The sequence below is a fragment of the Rhinopithecus bieti genome, unplaced genomic scaffold (genome assembly GCF_001698545.2).
Source record: "Rhinopithecus bieti isolate Rb0 unplaced genomic scaffold, ASM169854v2 scaffold_15296, whole genome shotgun sequence".
Classification (NCBI taxonomy): domain Eukaryota; kingdom Metazoa; phylum Chordata; class Mammalia; order Primates; family Cercopithecidae; genus Rhinopithecus; species Rhinopithecus bieti.
The window spans coordinates 2,676,740-2,704,667 of NW_016809075.1; the positions used below are offsets into that span (position 1 = coordinate 2,676,740).

Here is a 27,928-nt window from a genome sequence, read left to right on the forward strand (position 1 = left end):
AGAGAGAGAGAGAGAGAGAGAGAGAGAGAAAGAAACAAACTTTATGGGACATCAAATTACATAAAATTTTTATGTCCACTATACCCTTCTTTTGATTCTTTTCTCAATCATTTAAAAACATAAAAACCACGCTTAGCAGCCAGGCGCAGTGGCTCACACCTGTAATCCCAGCACTTTGGGAGGCCGAGGAAGGCAGATCACAAGGTCAGGATATTGAGACCATACTGGCTAACACGGTAAAACCCCGTCTCTACTAAAAAATACAAAAAATTAGTCGGGTGTGGTAGTGGGTGCCTGTAGTCCCAGTTACTTGGGAGACTGAGGCAGGAGAATGGCGTGAACCCAGGTGGCGGAGTTTGCGGTGAGCCGAGATCGCACCACTGCACTCCAGCCTAGGCGACAGAGCGAGACTCTACCTCAAAAAAAAAAAAAAAAAGCTTAGCTCATGGGCTATACAGAAACAGGTGACAGGTATGTGGGCTGGAGTTTGTGAACTATGATTTAGAGCTTTGAGATGTGTTATGGTGAGATTAATTCCTGTATTATTAATATAAAAACAACTGGATACCAGCTGCAGAAGTGGACAACAGCAGTATTTAAAACAGCCTGGGGCAGCCAGAAGGAACAAAACAATTTCAAAAGCAAATCTTTTAATGAAGTACAGTTCAATAGCTAGATTAGTAATGAAGTACTTGACTAATACTCTCCTTTCAGTGCTTGATTTAAATTGGAGGCATTTGGTGCTTTATAAGAAAAATACAAAGTTCATTAAATTGTGTACTGTTTAATAAGCAGAAAATTAAATGCTCAGGTGAGTATCTTAATGGCTAATCACAGCAGTCTTACCTAACCACAGCAGACATCATTGCTCATTGTTTTTTATTCAGAAGAGGGAGAAATAGGTGATGAACTAATAGAAAAAAATCCTTTGATGCAGGCAAAATAAAAAGTGATACCTATATACCATGAACATTTTACTATAAAACTATACCGCTGTCTCTGAAATCTCTTTAAAATGTCAGTAAGTGTGAAAATATTTTCAGAGCAAGTTTGTAAAGGCAGCCTCCACGTTTTTGTGAATTTCCCCATTATTTTACTGGCATCTTGACTACCCCAAATTTAACAGCAATATTTTAAAAGGACTAGCCTCTATCAAATCTTTCCGAAGCTACCAACTAAGTTTATACAGGAGTGCTCTTACTTTTCACATTTATATTTCATCGGTTTATGTGTTAATGATACTACATAATTACAACACAGGTATGTGGTATGAACAGGTTTGGTAGTAAACTCAACACTTGATATGCACACAGCTCAAGCTGTGGGTGCAGAAATTCATGGTGGCTGTTGGGGGCAGTCTGGCCGCCCCAATGTTCAGTGGGCTGTTGGCCTCAGCAGGTCTGACAAAGGAAATGGTAGAAGTAGGTAACCAGGACTTTAAGAAGTGAAAGTCCACCATGAGATCTTCTGGTCTACTCCCAAACCTTCACAGTAGTGTTCAATCCTGGAATGCCTAAGAATTAGCTGGAGAGGTACAGGCTTAAAAGCTCTACCTAAGTTTGGTTCCCCCACTACCTGTATCAAATCACCTAGAATACTCGTGATCCTAAGGTCCTAATGTAGCTTTACTGTAGCCAAATTCCTAGGGGTGGTACAGCTTTTGACGAGTTCCACCCATGATTTTCAGGCATACTATATTTGAAAAACATCCTTTAAAGAAGTATTGCTGGCAGCCTCAATATTCCTATTTAGGCACAACAGAAGTCTCCAGAACAGTAGTTTTCAACCTTGGTTGCATACTGTAATCACCTGGGGAGCTTCTATCACAACGTCAGAGATTCTGATTTACTGATCTGGGGTTGGGGCTGGGGCTGGGCCTGGGCACTGGGACTTTATTATTATTTTTAGACAGGGTATTGCTGTTGTCCAGGCTAGAGTATAGCGGCATGTTCGTAGCTTACTACAGCCTCAAACTCCTGGCTTCAAGTGACCCTCCTGCCTTGGCCTCCCACTGTGCTGGGATTACAGATGGGAGCCAGTGTACCTGGCCATCACTGGGGTTTTAATGGCTCTACGGGTGATTCCAAAGAGCAACAGCTTGGCTGAGAACCATAGCAAAACTCCAGGGGTAGCATTAAGAATGGGGCCAGACACTTCTCAATTCCTGAAAACCCAAACTTGTTTCATATAACTAGGCTCTATTAGAAAAATAACTTTTGTTTTATTAAGAATATACATTTCAAATGTATTTTTGCCATAAAAAACCTATGTTCATGCTTAAGCAGGGTCCAGGAAGCAGCTAAAAATCAACTTCTAAAGAATTACAAATTGCAATGATTTAGAGAACAAACCTAAAGACCAAGTCCACAAAAGCCAATGACGAAGTTTGAAGAAGCTAAGACTAAGACTTGCATTTAAGAGCCTGGGCAGGATTTTGGAAAACTGTTTGCATTTCCATGGAAAGTAGGAAGCCAACCACCCTTTACTGGAACTACAATGATTCTATCTAATCTCTCTCTCTCTCTAATCTCTCCTGTTTGTCTGTCTGTCTGTCTATCTATCTATCTATCTTAGAGATAGGTCTTGCTATGTTGCCCAGGCTGGAGTGCAGTGGAGTGCATTCACAAACATGATGATGGCAAACTACAATACAAGCAATAGTCCTGGCTTTAAGCAATCCTTTTGCCTCATCTTCTCAAGTTGCTGTGACTAAAAGAACATACCACCATATCAAGCTATAATAGTCATTATAATCAGGCTATTCTAAGTAGTCATTATAATCAGGAAAAATTCAGTCTTCCCATGATTCAAAGAGTTCAGAATTCATTTCCACAAATGATTGCACGGGCTCTTCTCTTTGCAAGGACTTCATCGGAATTTGGGATGGGGAGGTAGGCGGATTTTAAAAGAGCAAAAAACTGGGGGGGGGGGCAACTTCTGTCATTCTGTTTCTCTACCTTTATTTTTCATAGAACATATCACTGCACTGTATATTAATTTAATGGTGTATTACCTTCTTTTTCGTCTTTAGAGTATCAGATCCATAAAGGCAAGCAAACAACGTGTTTACTCTTTCATTATCAAACCTTAGAACAGTGTCTGCTCTACAACTGTATGTACTGTCATTGAACGAAACCAGGATCTTGCCCTCTGTTAAATTAAAAATTGAATATAACCAACTTGGCTTGTGTGGGCAGAAATAAGAGAGCTAAACAGGACAATATCTGACCATATGCTGGACAGTGAAAGTAATACTAAAATAAGATATAATCAGAAAAATGAGGACTACCATTCCAACATGGTATCAGTATTTACACTCTTCTCTCATGAGAGCTTCACAGTGCACCTGCCAGGTAACAGATGAAGAAATGGAAGCTCACAGAGACAAATGGTTTGCCCGAGACTGCAAGGCTGGGTGGCAAGGTGATAAGGAGAGGGTCTGCCTATAATCCATGTCCCTTTTCCTTAACCACTCCACTTGCAGCACAAGACCAGGAGGAGTGCACTTGCATTCTAACAACAGCATAAAGCTGGGCCAGACTGATACTACTGTTTTCTGTTAAAAGGCTAACTTCAGTGCAGTCATAAATGATGAGTATGTGATGCAAATAAAAGACAGTAGCTACCATTTGAGCATTTACTATGCTCCAGAAGAAATTATACCATATGCATATTTCTAGCTTATTTATTTCCACAATCCTGTGAGGTGAGTATTATCATGCCTGTTCAACAGATGAAATTCAGGATGGGGAGAGTCTGGACTAGAAAATGATCTCTTAATTCCATAGTGCTAAAAATCTCTAAGTCTGAACGACACCCTCCTTGTCTTAGGAAAAGGAATCTCCAAGCAAACCTTTCTTGGGAACTTACTACATGCCAGACACTATACTATGCACTTCTTGACATGCCTCATATCTCATCTCTACAGCCCCATGACCCAAGTACTGTTCGTGTCACTCTTGTTTTACAGGTGAGAAAACAGGGTTGACAGAGGTTAAAATATGCCGAAGGCCACAGGACAAGTGATGGAATCAAGAACAAGCGCAGAGCCATGGCCTAAATCCTTTCGCCATAAGAACACAGCACTAAGATGCAAGCCACTTGATTTGTTTCTGTTCCCGTCCATGAGAAGTGCCAGAGTTCTCATCAAGAAGGGATGAAACAGACTTCATGCTCCTAGGACTGGCTGACTTCCATCCAAACATCCACATGTTATTCTCTTAAAATACATATTTTGTACCTCCTGAGGCCAGGGCCTGGCTAGGCACCAGGGATACAAATGTAAGACCACTGGGTGCCTGCCCTCATAATGCCTGCAGTCCAGCCATGATCACTCGCTGGTAAAAACCTCTGTCCCATTAGGGGCAGTACTCGCTCACAGAACCACTTTCTCTGGGCTTGCAGGTGCCGGTGAGCTGCCTCTATCTGCTGGTATGCCTGCATAAAACTTAATTCTTTGAACTCCTTATCCAGCTGGCAAAGGGAAGCCCTCGAAAGTTACAGATGCTTCCTCACAAGGACAAGAAACCACTTAATGTCATTAAAACCTCTGTGTTGGCCGGGCGCAGTGGCTCAAGCCTGTAATCCCAGCACTTTGGGAGGCCGAGATGGGCGGATCACGAGGTCAGGAGATCGAGACCATCCTGGCTAACACTGTGAAACCCCGTCTCTACTGAAAATACAAAAAACTAGCCGGGCGAGGTGGCGGGCGCCTGTAGTCCCAGCTACTCGGGAGGCTGAGGCAGGAGAATGGCGTGAACCCGGGAGGTGGAGCTTGCAGTGAGCTGAGATCTGGCCACTGCACTCCAGCCCGGGCGACAGAGTGAGACTCCGTCTCAAAAAACAAAACAAAACAAAACAAACAAACAAACAAACAAACAAAAAACCTCTGTGTCTATTCCTAAGCTGTGACTCATCTATCTTTTGGGTAGTGGCCACAATAACACTTCTTTATTTTATTCCTAAAAGAACAAAGCAGGAAAGGACAACTTGATCCTGGAGACAGGAATACTAGCAAGTAATAACAAGATGATAAAATATGCAGAACAAAAGTACATGCATTTCTGCAAGGGACTAAGAAAATATTTAGAAACTGTTTCATCAGACCATTGTTAATTCATTACAGCAAAAGTCTAGACATAGGGAGAATGGACTAATGTAAGCAAAAGGTGGGAAAGAACAGGGGAGAAGACAAAGTGAGAGAAAAAGCCAGAAGGCCTGAGGCATCCATGTTATCGTGAGGATTTAGAGTAGAAAGGACTCAAATTATCCAGTCCCATCACCCACTCAAAGCTGAGGGCCTCAACCACAGCCACAACATAATCATTACTATGTGCCAGGCACTGCACTCAATGCTCTCACATATCATCATCTCAAGTAATCCAGGCCGGGTGCAACGGCTCATGACTATGATCCCAGCACTTTGGGAAACTGAGGCAGATGGATCACCTGAGGTCAGGAGTTCGAGACCAGCCTGGCCAATATGGCAAAACCCCATCTCTATTAAAAATACAAAAATTAGCTGGGTATGGTGGCACATGCCTGTAATCCCAGCTACTAGGGAGGCTGAGGCAGGAGAATCGCTTGAACCTGGGAGTCACAGGTGGCAGTGAGCCGAGATCACGCCACTGTATACAAGCCTGGGCAACAGAGCAAGATTCTGTCTCAAAAAAAAAAAAAGTAATCCAGATAACCCTGTGAGTTGTATATGATTAGTGTTCTGATTTAACAGTCGAGAACACTGAGACTTAGATTAGTTAAGTGTCCCGTAAAAGAGCACACAGAGAGTAAATGGCACAGCTTGGAAACAAATTCCGGTTTGTCTCTAAAGCCCATGCTCTTAACTGTATTCTGCCTCTAGGGTTTGAAAGACATTTCTACGTCAGAGTGCCTTGTCAATAGATCTGACCCTGGGGAAGGTAAAGCACAGACAGAGAAGAATTATAAAAGATGAGAACCTTGCTACGGGCTCTGTCTCCCAGTCACCAAGTCCTGAGCTCACATGTTCTGCTCCCCCATACAGCCTCCACCTCCCCACTTCTAGTGCCCATGCGGCAGGATCCTGATGCTGTAGAAGCTTCCCAGGAACCAGATATAAAACCCTTTTCCTCCTGTAGCATCTTTCCACGCCCTCTAGTGACAATGTTTTAGTGCCAGCTGCAAAGAAAACATACTTCCAGGGGCCAGATCCATTTTCACTGAGCAATTAGAAACGATGAATTTGGAGCTGAATAGCAATCCATTGAAAACTGGTACGCTGGCTGACCCTCCACACCAAGGCCAGGAAACAATGGTTTGAAGGCCTTCTAAGCAGGGCTGGCAGAAAATGCCTGCTGTCCAGCTAGGTATGCTGGGTATAGCACATGCCACGTGGACTCCGTCGAGAACTGCTGGAATTAAGCCCAAGGTACCTCCTTGGACACGTCTGGTATCTGCTAGTATGAGCATTAGTCATTTCTCTAAAAGAGGAGTTAGAGGCCCTTCTGCTCCAGCTAACAGGAATGGAAAAATAGGTGAGGGAAAAGTACTCAACATGAAAAAATTGAATAGTTTTGATGTTGGGAGTCCTTTGAAAGACCAAGTCACATCAGCTGGGGAAGGCAGGGCCCTGGGAGGGCATAAACTATCTCCTGTATCTCTATGACTACTGCCTGCATTGCTTTTGTCCATGTAAGTGTTGTGTGACTTTGATAGAGAGAAATCGGAAGGTAAAGGAACCGTGGTCATAAAACTTATTTTTCTTCCTTTCTACCTCATTACTAGAATCCTATACTCTTGAGGACAGACCTAGTGAATCCTGATTGATAAGCCAATCTCAATTGGCCCGTCCTAACTTTCCTGGCCTCCCCTGCAGCCAAGAATGTTCACGTGATCTAGGTCAAATGGGGGAAAAAAATCAGAGGAAGGGAAGCTTTAGAAGAAGCTTCTATTTCTTGAGAAAAGGTTCCAGCCCCTTCATCTTACTTTCTGCTTAGACCACAGCTATGAGGACTGCAGGCCTTGTGACACTATGGTGGCAAGCCAACACATGAAGGATGACAAAGGAGAGACCCAAGTGGCCTGGGTCTTTGCAGACATCCAATGAAGAAACCAGCCCCGTACCCCAGACTGTATTATATGAGAAAAGTTAACCCTTGCTTCATGGTGGTGAGGTATTTTGCTAATTACAGCTAAGTGCACTTCTAATTTATCCAAACAGATTCCCAGACATAGCTGATTAGCTTGTGACAGTTTGCAAAGAATTTTCAAAGCTGTCTCTTATCTGATCCCTGTGTCAACAATGTGAGCTAGGAAGATCAAGTGCTGTGAGCCCATTTTAAGGATAAAAACATGGTTTGGGTAGGTCAAAGGATCTGGGCAGAGCACGGAGATGGTTAGTGGCAGAGTGGGATTTGTCTGAGCCTACTGAGTTACCACCTTGGATGGTGCTGGTAGGAAGACCTGCCCTGGCTGCTAAATGAGTACCATTTTCAGGGGTGCCTATCCTCGGATCACAGTCCTGCAGAAGCCAGCACACTGTCACAAAATATAAATAAGGCTAATTTAGTATTTTGGACTCTGCTAGTTTCAGCTGCTCCAGGTGAGCCACTGCATGAGGATGAGGGATAATTTCTTTCCTTCCCTAGGCCCAACAGCAAGGAAGGCTCTTTCAGACAGGAGGCATGCTGAGGTTAGAGGTCACAGAGCAGAAATGAATTATCTGGTCCAAATAGTAAGTGATTGGTCCATGAAAGTGGTTAAACCTCTGCTTCTCCTTCAAGTTGTTACTTATATTGTCACTGGTTTAAATGATTCATTTGCCAATTCCTTCCAAGTCAACATTATCATTAAGAGTAAGAAAATAAAAAGGCACTGTCTTTAGGACAATTTAGGACAAATTGTGTATATCTCCAGTAAATTATATCCATTATTAAAAATGGTAAAGAAGAAAAGGAGGGAAGAGGAAGGAGGAAAAGTGAGGGAAGGGGAGGAAGGAGAAAGGGAAAGAAAGAGAAAGAATAAGAAGGGAGCGTTTGAACTGAATTATTTCAGTGAAGACTCTCTTAGGCAGTAGGTTAAAATTCCACATCTCCCAGAGCCTGATTTCCTCCTGGAAAAACACAGACAGTGCTGCTGCCTTCTAGGTTGTTGGGAAGCTCCTCATTTTTCATTCTCGGTGTGCTGGCACCATCTGGAGGTCTGGCCAAACCTTAGCATGCCTTGAGAACCTGGAAGTTCACTAACTGGTCTCGATCAACAGGGCTGTACATTGCTCTACTAATTCCTTACAGTGGCAGTGTTACTCTCTGGAGTGCCTGGGGACAACCTGCACTGACTCCCACCTCTGTGGTCATGAAACACCCCAGCAGTCTGGAAGAGGATGAAAATACTTGGTGAAAGCCAGCACTACCAACTTTCTGGGCCCTCTCCAGTTGACGAGATGTGCTCTGACATAATTAGGGAAGTGAGACGGAATTCCCCCATCCCACATGTGGACTATCACTCCTGCCTTTTCCCTTAAAGCCCTTCTGGGTTCATGAGATGTGCTCTACCACCCAATTTTTAACTTCATTTTAAAATTTCCCTCATTTTTCACTTGTCTAAGTCAGTATTTCTGCTCTCCAAGCTCTTTAAAAGCAGACATATCTTTTGAAGTCCTGATATGCAAGTATGTTTCTAATAATTGGTTCTGGATTACAAGAATCACATATAGTGAAAACTGAAAACTGACACATTTCATCTCGGGAATAAAGCTTTGTTTCACTTGTTTTGCAACAAAGGCAAGCAGTTTTATCCCATTTTGGTTTCACGATACTCTGCATAAGGGATTTCAAGTTTCCACACAGAATCCTACAGAACTTTTCCTTGAAATCAGTACCATGCCAACGTAAATGTATTTAGGCTTTTGGGATTTGAGAAGATGGGCTGGAGAAAGAGGAGGAAGTTACCAAAGAGAGAATCCATTCCTTGTAGTCCAGTATGTTGGCTATAATACATGCTGTAATTCAAATCCTGACCACCTGAGGAAACTTTACCTCTATCTGCCTCAGTTCTTTCACTCAAAAATGGGGCCAATAATGGTGGTTACTTCACAGAGTCATTGTGAAGGCCATACCTGGAACATAGGAAGCACTAAAATGTCAGCCATTATCATCTCCTCAAGGAGCTCAATCTATCAAAAACAGAATCAAGAGGGAGAGACTTCAAACTATACTACAAGGCTGCAGTAACCAAAACAGCATGGTACTGGTTGGTACTGGGGTACCGAAAAACAGAGATATAGACCAATGCGAAAAGAAACAGGTAGGCCCTCAGAGATAATGACCGCAGCACATCTACAGCCATCTGGATCTCGGTTGACAAACCTGAGGCAAAAACAAGAAATGGGGGAAGAAGATTCCCTATTGATAATATGGTGCCTGGCGAAAATTGGCTAGCCATAAGTAGCAAAGCTGAAACTGGAGTCCGTTGGGTCCTTACTCGCTTGATAGCGAAATTAAATTCAAGACTGGACTTAGAGACTTAAATGTTAGGAACCTAATAAAACCATAAGGAAACGCCTCTAGCAGAGAAAACTCCTAGGGGGCGTGAGACTTCATTGCTAGCGATCATGTGTAGGCGATGGGGCAAGGACTGCATGTGCTGTAAAACACGCAAACAAAAGCCACTGGGCAACAAAAGCAAATTGACAACAATGCGGATATCTATTAAAACTAAAAGAAGCTTCTGCCGACAGGCAAAAGTAAACTTACCATCAGAAGGTGAACAGGCAAGTCGCTACAGAATGGGATGAAAAGTTTGCAATCTACTCACGTGACAAAGGGCTAATATCCAGAATTCCTATAAAGAACTCAGAGCAAATGTACAGAAAAGAAACCAAACGGAACTCCCATCAAAAAGTGGCCAAAGGGCATAGTGAACAGACACTTCTCAGAAAGAAGAGCAGTTCAGTACGAGCCAGACGAGGACCACAGATGAACAAAACTGCTCTATCAGTCAGTTCGCCATCAGGTAGAAATCAAATCAACAAACCCCAATGAGAGGTACACGTCATCAGCACGTCGTAGCGAATGGCAATCATTGAAGAGAATTCCGGACACACAACAGCGTGCTTGGACCGAGGATGATGGAGAAATAGGGAACACTTTGTAGCAGCTGTTGTGGAACCCTGTAACACTTAGTCCGAACCTATTGTGGGAATGAACAACTGTGTGGTGATTCCTCAAGCGATCTAGAACTAGAAATACCATTTGACCCAGGCCATCCCTGATTACTGGGGGATGATACCCAGAAGGATTTTGAAGTCATGCTGCTTATAAGACACGGATGACACGCTATGTTTACTGCGGGGCCTAGCTTCCAATAGCAAAGACTCCGGAAACAACCCAAATGTCCATCTGTGTGACAGACTGGATTAAGAAAATTGTGGGCACATATGACACCATGGACACTATGCAGCCATAAAAAACGCGATGAGTTCCGTGTCCTTTTGCTAGGACGTCGGGGATGAAGCTGGAAACCATCAGTCTCAGCAAAACTAGTCTCAAGAGACAGAAAACCAAACACTGCATGTTCGTACTCGCGTAGGTGGATTGACAATTGAAAACACTTCAGGACACATCGAAGGCGGGCAGTCATCACACGGCTGGCGGTGCTATTGCAGGAGGAGGAGGAAGGCGATAGCATTAGGAGATATTATACCTAATGCTACAGGGATGACGATGGTTAATGTGGGGTGCAGCACGCCAACATGGCCACATGCTTCTCACGTTATACATATGTAACAAACTCGCGTGCTGCACATGTACCCTAGAACTTATAATAAAAAAAAAAAAGAAAAAAAGAAAAGAAAAGTTAGAGAGCACCAAACAACCATGAATTTTATGACTCCACTCTTTCATCAAACATTATGGAAGGAGTTTAGGTAAACTTGAGGGGGAAAAAAAAAAAAAAGAGGGAGAGAATCAAAGGCTGGCCAGCAGTACAAATTACAACTGAGTAGGGACAGCTCCAGCATTCCCTGGAGCTCTGCTGTCCCTCGAGGCTGGAGCAGGAGTCTTGATTTATACAGTACAGTGGTACAATCTCAGCTCACTGCAGCCTTGACCTCCTGGTATTAAGCGATCCTCCCACCTCAGCTTCCTGAGTAGCTGGAACCACAGGCACATATCATCACACCCAGCTAATTTATGTATTTTTAGAAGAGATAGGGTTTCACCAGGTTGCCCAGGCTGGTCTCAAACTCCTAGGCTCAAGCGAGCCGCTCACCTCAGCCTTCCAAAGTACTGGGATTACAGGCATGAGTCACTGTGCCCAGGCTAGTCCTGATTATCTTGACTGCAGATGGACTCATTCAGTACTGAGGGCTGCATAGCCACCACCAGGTTTTATGAGCATATATTGCATATATGATTTTTATTTAAGTATAAAATTGTGTATAGATGCTAAATATGGCTTTAGAAGCACAAATATTAAAAATATTTTCTAAACTGGTTTATCACTGCTTCTCAATGCCATAATACCCTTTCTTGCAATTGAAGGTTGAAATCTGCTTCCAACAAATATTCCACATTGTAAAATCTGCTCCCAATCTGTATTTTTTTTTTCTTTTTCTTTTTTGAGACGGAGTCTTGCTCAGTCGCCCAGGCTGGAGTGCAGGTGCGTGATCCCAGCTCACTGTAAGCTCCGCCTCCCAGGTTCACGCCATTCTCCTGCCTCAGCCTCTGGAGTAGCTGGGACTACAGGCACCTGCCACCATGCCCGGCTATTTTTTTTTGTATTTTTAGTAGAGATGGGGTTTCACCATGTTAGCCAGGATGGTCTCAATCTCCTGACCTCGTGATCCACTCACCTGGACTTCCCAAAGTGCTGGGATTAGAGTCTGTATTTTTAATGTAAAACTCCAACAGCAAGCTCTGTTCTTGCAGGGCCTATGTTTCAAGGTGTCTATGACATGGATCTGCACTAATGTAGAAGGTTCTACAGGGTAAATCTCATAATTTTCATTTCTATCAAAAATTTAAGCACTCCAATTGGCACGGGAAGCCCCCAGATGCCAATCCATACTAACACTTCATATACTTGTTCTTCACAGCAGTGTAAACAGCCACCGGAAAGAGGCGAGACTTCCTTTAACTGGCCCAACATATTCCACTGGCTTCTATGAATCCCCCATCCTTCCCAGATTTGAGAATTGCTTCTCCACCTTCATTTTAAAATCATACATCTAACTTTGCTTCTCTCTCCAAGTAAAAGGCAGAAATCCACACACACCTCTGTTTCATTCTACTGCTGTGTTTTTGCTCCACTGGCTGATGTTTTAAACAATGGTTGATAAGGACCATAGAGAATTCGTTCCAAGGCTTCCTATTTTTGGTGTGTCTGAACCTCTAGCAGTGTCACCAAGGAATGAACATTATTCTCCCAAGATGAAGCTGGAGCATCCTCAGGGATTTTCACCCTTGAACCAAATGAAGTCCCCAGTTCTCCTTCCCCAGCTGGGAAGCCTTCATCGAGTTGGGAGGGTGGCAGTGCCCTTGACTGTCTCTCCATGCCTGGACTGCACCACCTCAGGAAGGCTGAGATGCCACAAGGAACTCTGTGGGAACACTGGAGGGAGCACCCCAGTATCTCAGTATTGAACAATGAGGCTATCGCCTGCCAGCCCAACAACCTGCTGTCCGGGATGGACCAGTGTAAGTCTACCTCCTCAATTTGTCACCATACTCTTAAATAGGGACTATGCCTAGAAATCTCATCCAAACCATGTTTTCTTACAAGCTATACTTCAATAATGTTCTATTTAGGTGGAAAATCACATAATCAACACAATTACCTCATTCTTATAAATCAGTGCCCAATCACATTCAGTAGACCATGCCTTTCAGACTGTTTTAATTCAGAGGCATTCGAGTTCTGTCTCCTTTCAAGAATGCTCTCAACCCTTTCTTCACTTGAGGGGAACAATCTTGCAATGCTTTTCTAACAACCTTCCACACGGGTCCTCTGGCTCCTCTCCCTGTACTGCTCATCGTCTGGGCACCGAAGGCCCCTGGGTCACTATGTGAGACGCTGCCTCCTCCTTGTCCATGGAGAACAGCTTCCACACACTCGCACTTGCTCAGTGGCTTCTGTCCATGGGCAGCTGCCACCCTCTCTCTTTGCTCTCAGCAACTTCTTTTCCCATCCCTCAACACCACTGCTCCCATATCAGCTGCCAAACTGTTAGGGTTGGAGTAATAGTAAAAATCCTCCAGGCAAATTACAACCACAACAGCTGTGTTTACTAAGAGCTACAAATGAACTCATCCCAGCGCTATTGGAGCAGGAAGGCAGTGATTCGGAACCTTCCAGAAGCACCCCACCCTCAGGATGTTCACTGGCTGCCTGAGCTTCCAGCTTCCCAAGCCAGCCCTGGCTTTCACGGGAGACCCTCTGCTGAGCCCCAAGAGCCTCTTTTCATCGACAGCAGTCTTGCATGTTTTCTTCTCACAGCTGCAGTGATTTGCACTTAGCTGTTTATGCTGCTGGGAGGGCACCAGCCACCCATGCAATAAGCAACTGGCTAGTAGTTTTCATGCAGGGGCACCAAGAAAACTACTCTCCATTCCCAGGTTTCTGGAACACCTCCCTAACCACCTGGGACAAAGGTCTAAGATTCTATCATCTATCATTCAAACCTTTGTACCATGAGTGGCCTGCTCTACAGTGTAAAGGTCACAGGAAAGGAAGGTTGAGAAGAATATGATTTATCCTAAAGGTGGACTGTTTCTTCTAAATGTCTGAGGCTTTGTTCTATCACCTATAAAACAGATACATGCTTCAAAAGGCTACGAGACAGTGCTTTAAAAGATCTAAAATTGAAAAAAAAAAATTCATTTGCATTCTTGGGTTAAAAGATAAGCATTCTTGAGAGATACATTACTGAAACCCATATCCATGTTTTGCACCCCACATGGATTTATGCGACTGGCTGTTATCATGGAAACAAGGGGGCAAGTCCTTGGAGGCCGTGCAGTTGGTCAGCTGTACTGAGAAGCAAAGGCTCTGAGCGCTGGATGTGGCCAAGGTAAAACGAGTGAATAGTGGAATAGCAAGTGTCTTCTACAGCCTGATGTGGTTGCTGGTTACATGGCAGCCATATACCACACATGGAAAGGAAGAGATAAGGTTTTTCTGAACTAGGAAAATGGGTGGCTACCTAGTGTGGCATTTCCCAAGCCTGCCTGTTTGGAGCACCTGTTGGAACACACAGATTTCCTGGTCCCTTCCCTGGAAATTCTGACTATATGAGGGTGACAAGGGGCCCTGGCATGTGGATGCTGAACAAGTTCCCAGCTGGCACTTATGACCACGTAAGCTTTTTTTTTTTTTTTTTTTTTAAAAAAATGAAACAAAACAACAAACACAGACTTAGGTTCTAAGAATGAACTTCAACTTTCCTAAATCTCCCTGGAACACAGACTGGAAATCATCTTAGCAAAGAACCCCACACATCAATGCTATTCCAGAGGGCCATGTCAGAGTCCTGCCTGGACCTATAACCAAGATATTGCTTGGAACTGTAAGCTATGAGAAGCTCTACCAGTTGACTTCTAAGGGGGAGTTTTTTCTCACAAGTGGGAAGAAGTCTACAGACTATTCCATTATCAAAGGGCAGGGAGCTGATAGGCTCCAAGTCCCAGATTCAGGGCAGGTTGCCATGCATTCTTCCTAACCACGTCAAGCCCCAATCCAAAAGAAAACTGGCAGTCCCAAGCATGATTCGGTAGAAGCCACAGCAGCCCATATCTGGGCTGGGCTGTCAACTGTAAAGTGTCAGTGGGCTGGGCTCTGAAAGGAGAAAAAACTTACAGTCTACTATACAGATTTCAAGAATTTGGGGTTTCTACTGAAGCTGTATGCTGAAAAAGGAGCCTTGGTTTTATTTTCCTCTTACCCTTATGCCCCCAAACTCGATACTTTTATTTTTTTATTTTATTTTATTTTGAGATGGGAGTCTTGCTCTGTGGCCCAGGATGGAGTGCAGTGGCACGATTTCAGCTCACTGCAACCTCCGCCTCCTCGGTTCAAACAATTCTCTGCCTCAGCCTCCCGAGTAGCTGGGATTACAAGCGCCCACCACCATGTCCAGCTAATTTTTGTATTTTTAGTAGAGACGGGGTTTCACCATCTTGGCCAGGCTGGTCTTGAACTCCTGACCTCGTGATCCACCCTCCTCGGCCTCCGAAAGTCCTGGGATTACAGGCATGAGCCACCGCACCCGGCCTCTCGATAGACTTTTAAACAGGAGACTGAAAGCATGACTTGGCCTGGAACATAGAACTCGTTATTCAACTCAAAGCTTCTTCTGAAACCTCAGATTTCAGAATGATGCTGGGAGGGCGCCAGATAAGGAAAGTGAGACCCAGAGGGCAAATGACTTCCGAGGACAAGTAGCCAATAAATGGCACAACAGAAATGAAAGTCTGGGCATCTTCTTTCCCATCCAAGGCTCCTCCACCTCCCTTACGCCATGTCCAATCAGTGTCTCCGGGCTGAAATGGGTACAAGAAGAAGAATGTGTGACAAGGAAATCTCATGGATCTAAGGCAATCGCATAAAGCTTGCTGAAACAGGGAATGGACCAGTAGGGTGATGACATCGGGTGAGGCTACCCTCCGGGTCCCATGGACTCCTAGTTCCACATTGATTCCTACTCACATACACTTACCAAACACTGACATGCTTACAAGGGGGTGCCACATGGGGTTATGTTATAGTCAGCATACAGCCAACACCATTAAAACAAATCCTTAAGGCTCCTGGACCATGGCTCTTAGAATCTTAAAAGCTAATGATTCAGTTCTGATGTTTCCCTTTGCATCTGATTTCTCCTCTGTTCCTTCCTTGCCTGTTCCAATCTTATCCTTGAATTTAGAGAACAGGCTCTGTGATGTGAGTGCACTTTATCATGTGCCAGGCACAGGTAACCACGGCTTGGTGAGTGGCTGCCCCCGGGGGCCCACCATTGCCACTCCCTGCCTCTGGCAAGCGCCATCTCCAAGGGATCATGAAAAGATCTTTTCTGACTTTTCCCCCAGGGGAAATAAGCAGGAGACACATGATTTTCTAATTTTTAACATTCTTCTGGTTGGAACCAGAACAAATAGCTATGATCACATCAGACTTTCCAGTAAATCCAACAAAACTGATTCCAACTTTGTTATTTCAAAATATATGCCAATTTGACTTAGGGTGGCTTTAAATTTATCTGGTTTATTTATCTCTATATTATATGGGCAGAGAAGCCTGGCTAAGCAGCCTGAAGAACAAAACAGAATGACAAGGTTTAATCTACTTACAAAAATGTGTTCTTTCAAGGGTTTCAGTACATTCTTTAATCACAAAGGTCTTGGGTGGTTCATTAAAACAATGAGCTAAGAGCAGTTAATTTCTACTATGAAATAAAATGGCATTTCCCCAAATGACTCCCATTTTCAATTTTGCATTAATTTAAACTAAGCCCAAGTCAACCAAATTAGTAAGCTAGATAATTACATAGTTTTCAGAATGGGATTCCATCTCAGATGCAGCAGTCACCTAGTCTAGAGACTTTAACCACCCTTTTCCCCAGTTAAATCTTACTGGAAGGCCAAAAGCCAAATCTATGCCACAGATATATGAGAACTGCTCTGTTGAGGCAGGGCCCATCCTGTGTGGCTGCTCCTTGACCCACCTATAATAGCAGACCCCAGGGCTCCAAAAACACACAGGTGAATAATTACTGATCTCATCCAGGAGTTGTCAAATTTTGTCTGTAAAGGATAAGAAATTTCTAGACTTTGGCAAATTTCTAGACTTTATGGGAACACATAAAAGTCTGCCTCATTCATACACAGACACACACACACTTATAATGTGAAAACCATAAAGCTATCACCACACCCAAGACAGCAAACATATCCATCTCTCCTTCTCTCCCCTCCCTAAGCATGTGTGGGTGTATATATACACACACACACTTACAATGTAAAACCCATAAAGCTATCACCACACCCAAGACAGCAAACATATCCATCTCTCCTCCTCTCCCCTCCCTAATCAACCAATGACCTGTTTTTGGTCACTATGGATTGGTTTGCATTTTGTAGAGTTTTATATGTATAATATACACAGAATCAAACAGTATAAATGCTCCTCTTATTTTGAAGTCATCCATGTTGTTGTGTATAATAATTCATTCTTTTTTTAAACCAATACCTTCATTTATGCGAGTGAGGAAAGTGAGGTTGGAATGGCCTGTCCCAATCATATGACAGCAGAGCTGGACCACAGCCAAGTTCCCATTGCCCTGTGCAGCATCTTGTTCCCATGCCATCTCCCTGCTAATCTCACAAGAGGTTTAGAAAAACTCTTGAAGCCTCTATGGGGTCTGGGGAATGTGCACGTGTAGCTCTGTTCCTTTTCCACCAGACTCCCTTCTTCTTGTCTCCCTGGGGTCAGCAGAGAACACAGGAGAGTGTCCTAGGCAGAAAGCATTCTAAGTTGTATCCCAGGTTCCATGGATAAACAGTAATTTAAGCTAAACCTAGGGGAGATTCATTCAGTCTTCAAGTAGTTTCCGAGTGCCTACCATGTGCCAGGCAGCTGGGTAAGCAAAACAGGCGCAATTCCTACTCTCTCAGAGCTTATAGTCTAGTAAGGAAGAGAGATTGACAACAAAAGATAATTATATGATTACAAGATGATTCAAATGATATAAAAGGAATAAACAGGGTGCTATGCTAGGGAGGGGGAGGGGTGACATCTGGTTGAGGCACAAGTGTGGAACAGGGTGGTCTTGGTGGCTCCAGTTGGGGTGAGCCAGGACAGGCAGCAGTCATTAAAGAGGGTGGTAGCTCCTGGTGGAATGGGTGACACACAGGACCCCTGTGGCTACAGTCTAGGAGCCAGAGAGGAGTAGGTACAGAGCAGGAGTGGCTGGCTTCAGAGAACCTCTCTAAAACACACAACCCTGACTGGATTTCACTGTAAAGGTAAGGTGTTCTAAGTGTGAAATGAAGTCATTGCAGAGTCTGAGCAAAGGAGTAGCACGATTCAATCTGCATTTTAGAAAAGATCACTCTGGCTGCTGCTGTATGGAGAATAAAGTAGAAAAGGGCAGGAGTGGGGGAAGTGGGGTCACATTTCTGAAAGTTCTGCTGCCTGATTTCTCAGGCATACAGGAAAGGGATCATATGTCATTTCAGGGGATGCTTTAAAACCACAGCGTCTTTGAAGTCTAGATAAAAAGGAACTTTTCAAATTTAGTTAAGACTGGTTGACTTTGGTTGTTGCCAAGGTAGGCGAGGGCTGGACCACACCAGGCCCTGGGGCCTGGAGCTGGAAACTATTTGAAATGCTCATATCAGGCTTATTTACTCTACAGAACTGGCTGCAAGGCTGTTGCTGACTTGGCGATCCTGCGGTGAGCAGCCAGGAGCAACATTTTACCTGTGATGCCAGTATTTGCTCAGGGCTGCTGCTGTACACTTAGCTCACCCAGAGAGACCTTCCTTCCCAGCTTTAGAATCCTGCTGTAACCACAGACCCACTCCCTCCAGGGTAGTGGCGGTGGAGCAGCTCCATGGAACTATTGGCAGCAGGGAGGCAAGTCTCCCAGAGGAGAGCTCAGAGCCCTGACCCTGCTTCGGACTTGGCCATGTCACTCTCCCTCTTTGAGCCAGCTCCTCATCTACACACCAGAACGGTTAAGGAAGATAACAGCTGCCCTTGTTTCCTTAAAAGGCATCAGCCTGTACCACCTTAAATGATGGCTGTGAAGGGCTCCAAGAAGCAGAAACACCACACAGATTCAAGGCTCTTTTATTATCAATGCATTAGTTACTAAATAAGCACTACCTTTTGCTGAATGCCTACAAAGAGGTACCAGGCTCAATGCCTGGAGCTCCATCTCTAGAGTGATCAGGATTTCAGTTAAGTTACACTTCACTTTTCCACGTATTGGCTATCCACCGGCCTCAATCATACAGAAGAATATAATCAAGAACCCTGAAAAAGACCTCTAATGAGATCCATGCCGGGGACTGTTGGCCAGTGTTCTGAGAGAGACTTGGTTTACTTGGGATGTGGCATAATTCAGGGGTCAGAAAACTTTTCCCAGGAAAGGCCAGAGATTAAATATTTTAAGGCTTTGTGGGTCATACAGTCTGCCACAATTACCTAACTCTACAATTTTAGTGCAAAAGCAGCCATGGACAAGCAATGGCCATGGCCATCTTCCAGTAAAATGTAATTGACAAAAACAAATGTTGGGCTAGATTTGGTCCACAGGCTAGAGTTTGCCAACCACTTACATAGATTAAGAATTACAATTCGAGTATCACTGGGCAGGCTTATACTTTCCATTTCCTCACAGGATAGAATTCCCTGGCTCACCTCCCCACCAATTCCCATTGCAGCATTTCCTATCTGGCCCCAATAATGACATTAATAAGAGCAGCAAACATGTACTTGGACTTACTGTGCACCAGCTAAGTAATGTACCCAACCTTAGGCAGCTGGTGGCCCAGTCAGGATTTGAACCCAGTCATCCATCTCCAAGTCTATGATTACACTGCCCAGCGGCACCTGAATGTACAAACCAGGACAGCAGGACACAAGGAAGACAGCGTGTCTCTCACCTCCTCTTACGGTCCACTGCTCACCACAGCTTTACCTGGCTCTTGGGGCTAGGTGGCAGAAATCAGAAGTAGCAAGGTCTACAAATATGAAAGTGAGAATGAGGGTGACTGAACTAGGCACCCACAGTAGCAAAAAGTGACAGGTAGCAGTCTGACAAGAGCAGCAGGTAGACAAAGGTTAAGTAGAAAATGGGAGTTATTTATTTGCGAATCGGTCAGCTACTTTGTGCCACACACTATACACATTCCAACTATCCTAAGATCTTGCTGCTCAAAGCATGCTCTTCTAACAGCCCATCGGTATCACCTGGATGCTTGTGAGAAAGAGTCTTGGTCTCATCCCAGGTATGAACCAGAATCTGCATTTTAACAAGATACTCAGGTGATGTGTGGATTAGTAAGGCCGAGAAGCCAGCAGCTATTACTGTCCCAACTTTACAGGCTAGGAACCTGAGGCTCAGGACAGTCAACCACCTTACACGTGGTTAAGTTGCGAGTCTGAATCCCAATGTGTGATTCAGAGGCAACTCTTGTTCTCCTGGCGTGGTCAAAGAAAGGCCTCCAGGACATTTACCTTAGCAGCCATCGGATCATGAAAACATAAGATACTAACTCTGTACCAGCACTTGAAAATTCAGTTGTGCTCAGGATACTATTTTTAAAGAAACACAGAAATTAAAGTAATATAGTTAACACTTCAATTCCCATATTTCAAAATCTCTTTTACAAAGTTGATCAATTTTCCATTTCTGATGACTTTATTTAAAAGAATGTAGAAGGATTTTGAATTTGACCATACTGGATAGACTGCTGTTCTTCTGGGCACACCTCTAGTGTTAGCAGGAGTGGATCATTAGATGGTCTCAGAGGTAGAGGTCAGGGACCCAGAACTCTAGGTTCCTGAGGTAAGAAGAGAGACTTGTATTTGGGATCAGGCTGTTAGCAGTCTCATTTGATATGAAGGGGCTTGGGCACAGGTGGTTCCTAAGTTGATACCCTTGGGATTCTGGAATCTGATGGCAAGATTCCCCTCCCCACCTCAACCTCCCCATCATGGACTATAACATCAGGACAAGACCATTGAGTACCTTGGTCATCAATCTGGGGACAAGAGATTAAAGGACAAGTTCACTCCTCCTTAGCTTGTATATTTAATAGACTTGTTTTTCTTGATAGGCATTTAGTATCTAGTATTTTAGTAAGTATACTGATATGACTATAGGAACAGAGCACTCAGATACTGCAATTCATGTGAAAACTTTATAGGATTTTTCACCTTCTTGGGCTTTTTTCAGCACAGAATGCCGGAAGTAATAAAATTGAAGTAACACCCAGGATTTTTGGGTGTTATTACTCAGGCAAAGATGAACGTGGACACACTGCAACCCAACCTTTTGTAGTCTTTAGGTGACGCATGGCACAGGTACACAGAATCTTGGGCACACGTGGAGTTTTAACACCTCAAAACATGGACAGATTTCTAAATCTCACTCCAGATCACTTGAGCAACATGGTTAATGCTTTTGGGATTCTTTTTTTTTTTTTTTGAGATGGAGTTTTGCTCTTGTTGCCCAGGCTGGAGTGCAATGGCGTGATCTCAGCTCACTGCAACATCCACCTCCCAGATACAATGGATTCTCCTGTCTCATCTTCCCAAGTAGCTCAGATTACAGGTGCCCGCCACCATGCCTGGTTAATTGTTTTGTATTTAGTAGAGATGAGTTTTCACCATGTTAGGCTGGTCGCAAACTCCTGACCTCAGGTGATCCACCTGCCTCGGCCTCCCAACGTGCTAGGATTACAGGTGTGAGCCACCGTGCCTGGCCTCGGTATTCTTACTGGCACAGAAAAGTCACCCTTTTAGTGGCAGTATTAATTTATCCAAAACAGGTGACCAAAATCTTTCAGAACCAATTTATTGTTTTGTTTTTCCAGGGAAAGGGAAAAAGTTGCCAAAGGGTGCTAGGAGGTAGTTGCACTTGGCCCCCAAAGAAAGTGATATAATTTCTGTATCAAGCCCACACGGACATGCAAGCTATCTTCTTCAAGCAGATGCAGAGGCTTTTCTTTACAAGCCACAGTCCGCCTACAACTAATGCCATAAACCATTCATTTCATGAACAAGCTGAGCATGAGAACACCTAATATGCCTGTTTTAACCCAAGTCTGGCTGAAAGTCAGCTGGAAAATGCACTATCAACACAGGACACATTTTTACACAAGGACAGCCACACAAATTTATGGGACCATCTTCGATAGCCATTTACAATCTAGATTAACTTTCATTTTACTTGAGACAACAAAGTATGGCATAACATACAGAGGAAACATTCTTACCAGCCGGGGGATTTTCACCCTTGGCATTACTGGTATTTTGTGCCAGGGGCCATCCCATTCATTGTAGGACATGTGCAGCATCCCTGGCCTCTACCCACTACATGCTTGTAGCACCACTGACCAGACATCACAACCAAAATTGTCTCTAGACACTGTCAAATGTTCCTTGGGCATAGGGGGATCGGTAAATAAAATAGCCTGCAGCTGAGAACTACTGTACTAAGCAAAGACAAAGGTCTAGCTGTTTAAGACAGAGTTGTCTGGAATTAAATCTGCCTCCCTGGAGATGGGCTGATCTCATCATCCCTTTGGTGTAGTTAGCACCTTAGAGCTGGTGGGTAGGGCACTGCTTTTCCTTTTCTGAACACAGGGTCAGAAAAGCAGTACCAACGAATTCTTTATCCTGTACATCACCTGTACTCCTTCAGTTGTAGGATTCCTAACTTCCTTGGTTAGTCAGTAACATAAGACCACAGTCTGTGATCATTCAAGAAAGCAATTAATTCTTATATTTAGGAAGAGGCACGCTGTGAGCTCCTGAAGACTTCTATCTTCTAAAAAACGTTTCCTCAAAAAAAAAATTATGATATTTGCCTATTGAGGCAGACTTCACACATAAAAAGATCTGCATTACCTGTCAACAGGTCACATCCAATCTGGTTCCTCTCCTGTTACACTTTCCCCAGATGTACTCTGGAAATCAACTTAGGAGGGCCAAGGGGCCCAAGGCTTTTGGAAAACTTGGTTTGGTCTGTAGCCAAGAGTGCTGTTTCAGCCAAGACCTCCCTGAACAAACTGCCTACAGTCAGCCCCAGCAAGAGTTTACTTTCCACGTCAGGTGAGTAGTGACTATAGCCAAGAGGATGTGAAGGCCACTGCATTTCCCAGGAAAGGGAGCTGCCTACCTCCACAGACTACCTCCCAGAAGCAGAGGGAAACTCCCCTCGGTAAAGTTTCTCCCTGTGCAGTACCTTGCTCCAGAAAGATATTCAACCCCTGGAGGGCCCTGGCTCTCAGAAGCAAGTACAAGGTGTGAAGGCAGCTAGAATGTGTCTCTTCTGACACGCAGAGAGTGAAGGGGGCTGTTGTATAGCCACTACCAGAAGAGCAGGTACAGCCTTGGTTAGAAACCCAAATGCTGAACAACTGAATCCTTGCACATTCTTGTTTATGTCTAAGTAGATCCCATTAAGCCCTGGGCACTTGGCTTGACTACTCCCTGGATCAAAGTTAAATTACCCAACAAGCTTCTTTTCAGAGAGAGACACACGCACAGACTGACTCACCTTCCAGAAGCTATCCACTTTGCCATACACAAGGGACTGGTTCTGCCTTTTGATTTCATTAATGTGGTGGATGTCACTGGAGTTCAGGTGCTGCTCGACCACAAACCCCAGAAAACTGTTGTCTGGGGTATGAGCTGGTGTGCAAAGAAATGGAGAGGACAGTTAGTGTCCAATCAGCAAGAAGAAACAACAATCACATATTTAACACAGGCCACCTTACCCATAACAAAATGTTTTCATCTTACCCTGTTCTTTCTTACACCTGAGGGAGGTGAGGGATTGCCCTCTCCCACACGTTCCCAGTAAAACCATCATAAGAATACTTCTCTCTAGGATGGATTAACCTGAACCAAAACCTGCTCTTTTTAGGGAAAATACATCTGTCTGAAAATCATTAAGCTGTGTATTCTCTTCCTTGTTGCCTCAGAATAAGGCTACTGTCCGTTTCCCAGCAGAAATGCTCTCACCCAGGTTTCACCACCCACTGGCCAGAAATCTGTAGGGGGCAGGGCTGATCGGGAGTTCTGAATAGGTGCAGAGCCCCCATGTAACTGAATCTGACTCCAGCTGTGTTTTTCACCCAGCTACATAACAAGAGGTTTAGGGATAGAGTGATGAATAATCCCCAGAACCTTTCATCTCCTCTAAGAATTACTCACTCATAAAAGATGTAATTATGGGGGTTATATTGAACAGGTGCATGGAATGAAGACCGAATAAAAGGTAAAGCTTGCTGGGGCACAAACCACTCCAAAAAAAAAAACCAACCACTGCAAAGGAATACTGTCTACAGAGTATGCTATTCTGGAAAAGAAAATTTTGGATTTCTCTCATTTGGGTTCTGTAACTTCTCTAACACTTGACCAAGGGGGACAGTAACCCCACACCCTCTCCAAACATCTGCATCTCGTGCCTGTAATTTTAAAAGGCATTTCACCAGCAAGTGACAATCAGAAAATAATTCTCTCTGGATTAAACAGAGACCCTCTTCTCCTTTACCTTCATTCTGTCAAGAGAAATCTCAGTTTTTCAGGAGATGAGCCTGCAGAGACCATGTGCGGCTGATATTAAATGAAGCAACTGCTCTGCTTGGCTCTGACCTGAATAGAACAGCTATAAATAACATGAAACCAAATTCCTCCTGGTAAATTGAGATATACACAAGATTCTGAAAAGTCCACACACTGCAACCTTAACCACATCCATTCATAGGTAGGTGGACAGCAAATAGAGAAAGCTGGTCCCTTCATCTCGTTCTGGTTGTCCTAGGATTAAGGAGCGGTTTCCCAGGCTTGTAGCAGCACAGAAATCCTTTCAGACAGACAGATGGGAAAAGGCGAGCCTGCAGCACAGGCCTAGGACTCCGATGCCCAGACTACAATGTCACCCACCATGCATGCAGGGGAACACGATGAAGAAGGGACACTGGCAGGAAGCCCTGAGCTGTGGAAATGCACGAGCCATGTAAATACTGTGTTGTCACCCTCCGTTTCCCAGGCTTTTGCCTAATGGGGGTGACAGAATGAGGAGATAATAGGGTTGTGACTGGGGAGCTGTGTTCAGTCCGGCCAATCTGTTATTTCATTTCTGCATTTTTGAACAAGTGCCCAGAGGCAATGGCAATGGCTGCAGTTGGCTGGAAAGTAAATTACTGAATAAATTCTACTGCCAACAAGAGGCAATGGTTGTTTTTCCTCCCCCTTTTGAGGAGCTGAGGGCACAGGGAATTTTCAAGGATTAGCGGGGACAGGAACACAGCCTGTGTGCATTATCAGTGTTACGGTGCAGCTTAAAATATTTCTTTGTAAAATTTTGTGTTAATTCTAAAAGTTTGGAACTCAAACCTGACACTCTACTTCAGGATCAGGTGTTTTTAAATTTTTTTATTTTCAGAAAATTTACATGGTGATTAAAGCATGATGCTTGAAATATTTGTTTCTGAAATATAGTCATTTAGTCCTTAGGTAGGCACTTAAATAATCCAGCAAGTAAAACAATGGGTTTTATTTCATATTGTAATATATTAATGCATAGTAAAAAATAAAATGCTTTAGCTACCCAAATGAAAAAATACATATATGTAACATTTTTGTGTGAAAGATTCTCCTAGCTTCTAGCTTGACTGGTGGGAGGGAGAAGTAAATATCAGAAAAACTTGTGAGGAATGGTGGGCTTTTGCTGCTATGACTATAATTTGGTATTCAATCAACTCTGACACTATGAATTTCACATCTAAACTCTCTTCTATGTTTTCATCCAAACACTTTAACTCCTGTCTCACCTTGTAGAATGTTAACTTAGGGATCAACAACCTGCAAGTGTGGTTTAAAGGACCTCAGGTGAGACTTGAGAGTTACAAACAGTATCACCACATTTAATGAGCCAAGGCCTGAGCACTGGTCTGACCTCTACATGCCTTCTCCTCCCAGGTGACTCTAAACTTGCCACAGGACACTAAACCTTGACCACATAAGGGTCTGCACAGCTGTGACTCGCCCCAGCAGGTGATTCTGAAGTAACTACGGGTCCAGTGTGGCTTGCTTCCAAGGATCTGAACACCAGCTGGAGCCTGCCTGGTAACATCTGCCGAGAGCGCCCTGGTCTTATCACAAGTGTTCTTAATGGTGCTTATAATAAATCAAAAGCCACAAGTCCAGGAGGATATTATCTGAAATGTCCATTTCATTGAGTTCAAATTTCAGGCCAACCTTTCTTTTTTGCTCTGCCTTAGGAAGGGAACAGAGACTTTTATTGTGTTGGGAGGGATTCAAAGAGAAGGTATTTACATTTTAAGGTAAATCAAACAAATTTCAAACAGGATGCAGGAAATCCTGTACTTTCAGTAATACCTCCATCCCAGAGGATAAACAAATGTGATTTTTAAAAAAGATGCTGATATTTTGAGTTGACTACATGCTAAATTCTGTGCTAAGTGCATTATAGTTACTCTTCCATTTTAACCTCATAACCGTGTAACACGTTTGTACAGATGAGAAAACAGAGAGATTTGGTTTAACTACCCAAGTCTACATGCTAGGAAACGGCAACACTGGGATTCAGAGTCTGACTGGCTGCTTTCAGGGCATCAACTCCTTAAGTCACTCTAATATACAGCCTCATAGTCCAAATAATTTTCTGGACCCTGTGAACAGCAGTGGTAAACCATGCTTCAGAGGAAAATAATGTTCTAAGGTAGAGCAAAATACACAAGAGGGATCCAGAATACATATGCAGTATCACCTCAGTTTCTTCAGTATCTTGTGCCATATATGTATGTGGGACCACACAGATTTTTTTTTTTTTTACATGCTACAAAACTACAGGAGATTTGCCAGACATTAGCAATAATTTTAAGATAATTTAGAACAAAACATCTCTTATTAAGAGAAACACTATTTTAAGCACTTTGGAAGCACCTATTTACAAATGATTACAAATCAGCTTGATGTGTTCCCTGAGCAGAGTATGATGATAACTACTTCTAAGAAATACTATTAGCTTAGCTTGAATAATTCATTCAATGACAAATGTTTTGAAGCATTTCTACAAACTAGGTTATATTATAAGTATTGACAAATTACAATATAAAGATGAGTTTCTGCCCTCAAGGAGCTTACCAACTACTTCAAGGTCAACTTGAAAAGTCAAGTTGAGCTTTCTTTCAATTGCATAAATTTTTGAGGTCTGTTTTTTCTATCAGTAAGTCCCAAACATCTCTAAGAATGTTATATATCTTCACGTCCCCTGGTCACCAAGAGAAGAAACCCCAGTGCCAGCCTGGGCCCATTCTTTAGCCCTCACAGTCAGCAGTCCCAGGGATATTAGTTTCTCAAAAATCCATCAACTCATCCTTTCCTTTTCATATTTGTTAGTCCAGACCTTCTCACTTTTTGCTAAGACTTCTTTTTTGCTAAGACTTTCTTTTTCCTAAATACAAATGGATTTATTGGTTTTCCTGATTATAACAGAAATATATCCTCAGATTAAAACATTTTTCAGATAATAACGATATGAGAAAAAAATAAGTTACATATCTTTCGTCACCTAGAAATAACCCAATTACTGGTCTTTTTTTCTAAGTTTGTGGTTCATTTTTCCCCTCAAAATATTGAATTCCAGTTAATGATGTCAAGCTGAGGCATCAGAGGGTTCTTTTATGCATCCCCCCCGCAAAGAAAAACCAGCAAAACGGTGGATTGATGGATAGAGAGAGGATTGGCATATGGATTGATACAGTATATATACTGCTTGTCATCATATTCATGACATTTTTGCTGATTCTGATGAAACCGACAATAGAAACAAATGCATTGAAAAACAGTTATGTCACACAAGAATTCTGGATTAAAAAACTATACATTACTACATTATGTGACAAATTTTACAAAACTGATTTTTTTTTCCCCAAATGGTGGTGATACTAGTTTCTTCAAGAAAGAAGGCTGGGATGCAGGCTAGGGAAACTAATATACAGTTGAGCTGAGAAGATGAGCGCCTAAACTGTTGACAAAAGGCACTTCAGGGTAAAATTTTCAAGTGTAAAAAAGCAATTTAGGAGGGAATGGACTCCTTAGAAGAATAACACTGCTGAAAGCTGAGACTCAGACTGAAGGAACCACGAGACTGATCCTACTCCTCACTGGTCTGCACAGAGCTTAAAGG

General features: G+C 43.4%; 1 protein-coding gene across 1 annotated transcript in view; it reads right to left on the minus strand.

Moving 5' to 3' along the window:
* MGAT5 (alpha-1,6-mannosylglycoprotein 6-beta-N-acetylglucosaminyltransferase) overlaps positions 1 to 27,928 on the minus strand; it is a 200,697-nt gene that overhangs the window by 67,671 nt on the left and 105,098 nt on the right. Inside the window, 1 exon segment of the mRNA XM_017888489.1 lies at positions 23,267 to 23,400. Coding sequence (XP_017743978.1) covers positions 23,267 to 23,400 — 134 coding nt within the window.